The sequence below is a fragment of the Aspergillus brasiliensis genome, assembly GCF_001889945.1.
Source record: "Aspergillus brasiliensis CBS 101740 unplaced genomic scaffold ASPBRscaffold_17, whole genome shotgun sequence".
Classification (NCBI taxonomy): Eukaryota; Fungi; Ascomycota; class Eurotiomycetes; order Eurotiales; family Aspergillaceae; genus Aspergillus; species Aspergillus brasiliensis.
Genome location: NW_027137458.1, coordinates 602,787 through 609,335, shown reverse-complemented (window position 1 = coordinate 609,335; position 6,549 = coordinate 602,787). Strand labels below are relative to the sequence as shown.

The following is a 6,549-nucleotide window of genomic DNA, read 5'->3' as shown; positions in this document are numbered from 1 at the left end:
CAGTGAAGCTCGGCATGTTGAAGAGCAAAGAATATTCCAAGCGAGTAGAATGAAAAATGATGACTGCAACTATGTGTGAGATATATGTATACGGCAGTGCATTTCCCAGAATCGAGGCTGAATTTACACCAGAGTGCTAAAGATATTTCCGGACTAACAATGAAACAATTCCTTCCCTCCAGTCTTCTACTCAGCGTCCTTGCTCTTTGCACCACTAGTCATCGCTCGCTTCCTCATCTCATTAGGAGATGGCTTGTTGCATCTTATCATCGGTACCGCATTTTGTTCCTCGTCGCTAGTTCCCACTGAAAAATTTTCCCTCTGAGTTTCGAGGACCGACGGTGAACCGGTACTGACAACATCAGCAGACCGAGTATTCAACGCCGCAAAACGGCTGCTGTAGCGTTTTTCGGATAGATGTCGAAGAGCCTCTTCCGTCATTGAGCCAACTAGCTGCGAGGAGTTTCCTTTGGATTGCGCTTTTCTTATGTCGAAAAGATCCGCTAGAGTAGTCACTACTACTTGATCGCTGTCACCATCTGCAACCACCTCTCCAATTCTATAGATTTTTTGACGGGAGATTTCACTCACCACTTTGCACACTTCTAAGCATTGCTTTGATGTCTGGATATCTTCCTGTAGCCCCAGCCTCTCCTTCTCATTTTTACTACCGCTCAAAACTTGATTCCAGGCGTTTCTGAAGGTGGCCAATAATATCCGCAAAGCTATCTCGATTCTTCTCCAAAGCTTGCCGTGTTAGAAATTGTGCTTCGAACATATTTTGCATATCATCCTCAGTGGCACTTCCGAATGAGTCGCTGAGTATCGACGATTCTCTGATTTCCAATGATTCGATATAGGACTTGGCATCTTCACAGACACGGAGACACTGTTTAGTCACATCCCTTTCGTCTACCAAAATTAGGCTTATGTCTGAGGCATTGATTTCTTCGGTAGTAAGTCGCGCCAGCTTCTCATCAATTCGGCGTAAATGGATCTCAAGATTGTATGCCGTGTCCTGGATCATCTCATTATATTATTCGAGAACTTTCTGCGGCACCTTGGTAGAGTGTCTTCATGAAAGACGTTAGCAAAGTGAAGGGAACAAGATCTTGTGACTGACATAGTAATGGTTCCTAATCCCACCGAGATCGTCGACTTATACCCCGCAATAGTGTCAATAAATTCACTAATATCGCCTCTCATGAATTCCATTTTTGCCCAATCGAGAAGACCCGTCTTTGACTTTCCACTGAAAACCTTGATTGACTGTTCAATTTCGCTGCATATTTGGTTGCACCAGTCGATAGGACCTTGAAGAAGTGCCAACATTGACCTCTCATTGTTTGTAACCTGTTGCAAAGATTCCAAAATATTCGTGAGGTCGTCAAGCTCATTCTGAAGCCGGCGTAGTGTCTTGTCGCGGTTCCTGAAGCGCTTGACAGTACCCTGGAGCGACTTGGTCGACTGAACAGCGGCTGTGATTATATCAGAGCTGGGAGCTCTTGGAAAGCCAGTATCAGATAAGACACCATCCAAGGGCAAGATGAAAGACTTGAGTGTGTAATTTTCTTTGTTACTCGACCAAAAAATTTGTTATCGAAGACTTCAGAGTTGCCGTGGAGCGAGCTTAGTGCTGAAAATATAAGTTTTCTATGGCTGAGAAGAGTCGATCAAGACAGCCACACGATTTTGCTAAGTTATTGCTAATGTCAAATTCCATCCGTTGTCCAACTATATGTAAATCGGAAGCCTTTTAGGGTTGAACCTTTTTATATGATGTTTTCAAACCAACAAGAACTTGTGATGCATATGCACTTCAGTAAGTGGCCACCTTGCCACACATTATCGGCGTGGAAGTCTTTATGTCAAGGAGCCCTTAATCCAGGCTGATGTGAGTATTATGATAGATCTTTCTGGTACAATACATTCCTAGGCCGAATGATCGTTGTTCAATGCCAGATTAGCGTCTATTAAAGCCGGAGTCTTCCCACTGTTGCTAAAAAGAAAAGATCTGAAGAGCATGAGTGATGACATCCGGGTTCAGGAATAATGCAGGAACACACTACTATGATCAAATTACTGTAGACACTGATGATGTCTCAAGGGTGCTGATTATCTTGGTTCACTATCAAAGGGTATATTAGGATAGTCCAGGTGTACTTGGCTGCATATTGCCGAAGAAGAGCAGTCCAAGGTATATCAAATAAATGATATTTAACATTACCAACTGCCACAATAACTACCATAAAGACAGTAGTAAAATTATGTTGAAGATATCTCTGTGCACGATTGAAGACACTTGATAATTGCTCATATAATGTGATTGTTACATAACAAAGCCGTCATGGTTGGTGGACATGAACACAGCAAATTCTTCCCGCTGTACCAAAAGGGTTCAAATCTTGTATCATAAAGTTGTCCACGACGAAGTTCAGTGAGACATGTGATAAAATCGCATATGGTTTGCAATTTCCCACCATTCCTTTAATGGTTCATGGCAAGCAGGGTCGGGGCATCGAGTACACGTGTGGTGTACACGCCTAATGTGGCGTTTAAAGCTGAAGTCGGATTTGAACGGCCTTTCTCGCGCGCCGTATATTGAGCAAAGAAGGCACTCCAGTGGTCGTATGGTAACACACTCATTACCTAGGCCTGCTGCAGTCCACCCTGGAAGCCCCTCACTAGAATGGATAGCCCTCAGACGTGACGTAAGGCTGGGACCGATCTGTGACACTGCATCCACAGCTGCAATTCTGCAGTTTGTTTCGTCTTGTTCCGAAGTTGGCGCGAAACGGAAAAGAATAACAATCGCTTTCCGTCTCTCCTGGGAGAGGGCAACATCGTCACACACGTTGTATGTTTCCAACGGAAGGCCATGAACTTGCCGGATCACATCCTGAACCGGTTGCTCCTCGTTGAACCGGGACCGCATTTTCTCCTTCATCTCACGACGAGAGGCCTGGAGTGCGGTATAATACCTCGTTCTTTGTTTCATTGCTTCCGCATAAAGGGGTGTTCCTGCAGCGCTTGCAAGTGTTCCATGTTTCCGCTGTATTTTCTGCTTGTATTTGAGCCAGCGTTTCAAGCGACGTCTTACTAAGGGATTGGCTTTAGCTTCGTTTTCCTCAGCTCTGTTAAGGTCAATGGGTCGTCGCCGGTCGATCGATCGACTTTGGCCACTGGCCATTCGAATGATCATGACCTGTGGCTTGAGTTGTCTCCAGGCGGCATTAAAGTCTACCGGTAGATAGTCGGGGCGGTAATTCTTCTGATATACTGATCCGGATGCATGTTGCAGTAGAAGGTTCTGTTGAGCCTCACTAATCTCGCCTGACGAAAAGTTAGCCACGCCTCTTTTATGTACAGTGTCTCAAACGCTTACAGCTGCTATTGGCCGCTTCCCCTGCGCCCCGCCGCAGCCAGTAGGGGGTGATAGGGAGGTCGAACCCGGTAATTTCACCGAGTCGCCTCAGCCAAGCGTTTAGGGTCCTGGCGGAGATATCGAAAAGGTATGCATCAGGATCAGCCGGGCGAAGGGTGAGGGAACCAGCATATTCAGACACTTGTAACCCATACAACTGCCTGGCAGAACTGATATGGAGATGTCTAAAGGCAGACTTGCGTATCAATAGCCCGAGAAACAATGTCTTGGGACAGAACAGCAAACAAGGCTCACTTGGAACTTCAGGAATACCTATTTCCAGGCTATATCTGTTAATTTGAACGTTTGGGCACTTTTTACGGTAATTCGGAACATACACTGGCTTCTTTTTACCCCTATAACCCTTAGTGTTGCGCGGTTTTACTTCCAGAACCATATGGGGTCTCTCTCGGCCGGTAGGAAATAAGGTAATCGCTACATCGGCATGCTTCAAAGAGACTAGTGCCCCGGGTCGTTGTCCAGTTATTCCGGCCAGAAGAATGATCAGAGCAAGCTGTACTGGGTCCCATGGCTCGGTTCCGGTTGTCCACAGCACCTTCAGTAATTCGAAAACATCTTCGGATCGTAGTATGGGCTTTTCCTTTGATTCTGTCCGAAGTTTATGCTTCTTCGTTAGTTGATCTCGGACCTATGTAGTCAGCCCTCAGTAAGGTGCGTGAAGCATGGATAATGGACCTCATACCCCAACCATTCCATTCTTGACCTGCGAGGGAATTGTCAGACCCGTCTTCTCTCTTCTGAGTTGCGTCCAAATGTTCCAGTACGTCTGCAAGGTTGATGCCGCCTTGATATACTGACGACGAGTGGTAACTGTGTAGTCAAAGAAGGTATATAGTGTTTTTAAGCTTGGTGGATCAGCTTTTAGCAACTCCAGTGCATCACGCTTAGTTTCCGCGCAGAATCTGTAACCCACTTAGAGCCCTACGTCGACAATACACGTCAGTATGTTCCTACCGGCACCAGAGCTCCCACACTCTCTCCTGGAGACGAATCGTGTCATCGTCATATTGCCGCCTTTGGATTATGGAGTCGTCTAGGTCTCTCTCCTCTTGCAGCCAGTCACGTTGAGTACTTTGGCCCAGGTTTATGCAAAGCTCATGTTCTGGCGAATCACTTCTGATATCGTCATCATCCGCACCTGCATAGGCCGGTCTATCTGGCCCGATTTCCTGGTGCTTTTCAGAAATGTCATATCTCCTGTTATCTCCATTGCTATATTGGTGGCGCTGCAGTTGCTCATGGAACTGAGTCATCGTACATGTATCCATTTACCTCCTTTGTATGGTAAAAACGCTAGGGGACATTTAGAACGGCAGGCAAGAAAGTGAAAGATAGGGATGGGTAGGGCGGGAAATGGTAGGGGAGGAGAGATAGGGAAGGATATGTGAGGGAGGAGCAGGGTACTCGGAGGTCAAGCAGGTGCCAATAGGGAATTTTTCAAGTGAAAGCCAAGGGCATGTGCATCATGAAATGGGAGGAAGGGAGCCTGGATTGAATGTCTCATCGCCTGGTTGACTGAATTCTTCATCTATCCGAATGGAGAGAGATCCTAGCTCTTTATATGTCTTCATAACAAACAGGAACATAACGCCTGGCCGGCCAGGCCAATACAGTCAGTAGGTTTTGCCACCCCCTGAAGAATCGATGTGTGGGATGCTGTGTCCCTGAGGAAGATTCGTATGGGTTCTACGGATTTCAGCAGAGGGTGGAACGGTCGACATGAAATCCACGATGAATGGCGCCTCAGCTAGAGAATGCTGGTAGGCTCCGCGTTACTTCGTCGACTCAGGGCTCCTGTCCATCCGCACGGTGTGGAACCGGAGTGGGCCGCCATGAGGATAATTCCAAGGTAACAATCGAAATAGAGTTAGAGCGTCGGTGTCGAAGGACCATAAAAGCGGCATTGCGACAACCACAAAAGAGGCAGCTCTTACACCGAAGTGTTGCTTTATTCTATTAAAAATTTATAGTATATAGTACTAATTTAATATAACTTTTTTTAACCATCATGAGCGTTCTTGCTAATTATTCTAATTTTAGTTTTAGTTAGATTATTCTATCTTAGCTGTATTTAGTATTACTAAGTATATATAAGAGGTAGTACTGGCTGCTGAGCTAGCTAGTTAACTATATATAATATTAACTTAAGAAATAGAGGATGAAATAATATTAGAAATTATATTAAAACTATTTAAATAGTTATATTTAGTGCTATATAACAAGAATTTCTAACGTGAGGAAGGAAAGGAAGAAGCTTAAAGGGGAATATATAATTATATAAAAGTAAGTAAATAATATAATATAAGCAAATAAGATAAACAAATAGAGATCACATGACCATGGGATGTCACCTGCCGTCACATTTCTCACTTGATTTGTACAGGCTTTTCTAGAGGTCGATAGCTCAAAAATACTTTCCATTAGAAGATCATAGGGCGGATATATATAACCTTCCAGTCTATCTAATATACTACCTGAATGGTGACGTGCAATACCATTCCTATCTTAGTCACAATTGACGGTGTAAGTGTTTGCTAGGATAGTCTATGAATCACCAGTTCCCAAATCCCATCTATCCATTGGACTTCTTGTGTATTACGGTTTATTGACTTTATTGAATCATAATGGGATGTAACCTCATAATGAAAACGGAAGATGCAGTCTGTAAAATATCACAATGTCTTTCAATAGTGATTCTTCTCTGATGTAATGCATAGTGGACCGTGAAACCCTAAAGCGCGGTTCCGATCTCCGCGGGCCATTTCTTTCAGAAGATTATCAACAGGATTTAGTAGAAGAACAGTCACAAATATGGGTCCATCGCTACTACCACTCGAAGTTATATAAGGGTTGGTAGATACGGCAGCCCTGTGCGATAATGGGTGCGCGCCGGCAATATACTCGAGATTCTCCAGCTCCTTCCGAAAAACATGGATGGGTATTATAAGATTTATAAAAAGAATAATTAGTTATTATAATAATATATATTAGTATTTTTTAGTAGACTATTATATTAAGTTATTAACTATATTAAAATATATTTTTATATAGTACTTTTATTAGAATACTAATAGAAATATTTATTTTTTCTAATATTAATACTA

The 6,549-nt window shown here is 43.8% G+C and overlaps 3 protein-coding genes across 3 annotated transcripts in view; all 3 read right to left on the bottom strand.

The window, feature by feature from the left end:
- The window catches only part of ASPBRDRAFT_59258 (uncharacterized protein), a gene marked incomplete at both ends in the record, with an annotated part of 1,711 nt that extends 496 nt beyond the window's left edge, over window positions 1–1,215 (bottom strand). The window contains 3 exons of the mRNA XM_067628028.1: window positions 216–649; window positions 672–1,027; window positions 1,120–1,215. Of these exons, the coding sequence (XP_067474524.1) occupies window positions 216–649; window positions 672–1,027; window positions 1,120–1,215 (886 nt within the window). The remainder of the gene's footprint in view (window positions 1–215; window positions 650–671; window positions 1,028–1,119) is intronic.
- A 1,097-nt stretch (window positions 1,216–2,312) lies between these two features.
- ASPBRDRAFT_662063 (DUF3435 domain-containing protein) lies at window positions 2,313–4,698 on the bottom strand (the record flags this gene model as incomplete). The annotated part of the gene is made up of 4 exons (XM_067628683.1): window positions 2,313–3,333; window positions 3,386–4,073; window positions 4,128–4,347; window positions 4,400–4,698. The coding sequence occupies 4 exons, from the start codon at window positions 4,696–4,698 to the stop codon at window positions 2,435–2,437; spliced, it is 2,106 nt and encodes a 701-aa protein (XP_067474523.1). The 3' UTR covers window positions 2,313–2,434.
- A 360-nt stretch (window positions 4,699–5,058) lies between these two features.
- Window positions 5,059–5,349, bottom strand: ASPBRDRAFT_59255 (uncharacterized protein; the record flags this gene model as incomplete). Its single annotated transcript, XM_067628027.1, has 2 exons — window positions 5,059–5,202; window positions 5,254–5,349. 2 exons carry the CDS (start codon window positions 5,347–5,349, stop codon window positions 5,059–5,061), a joined length of 240 nt encoding a protein of 79 aa, XP_067474522.1.
- Window positions 5,350–6,549: the final 1,200 nt, after the last annotated feature.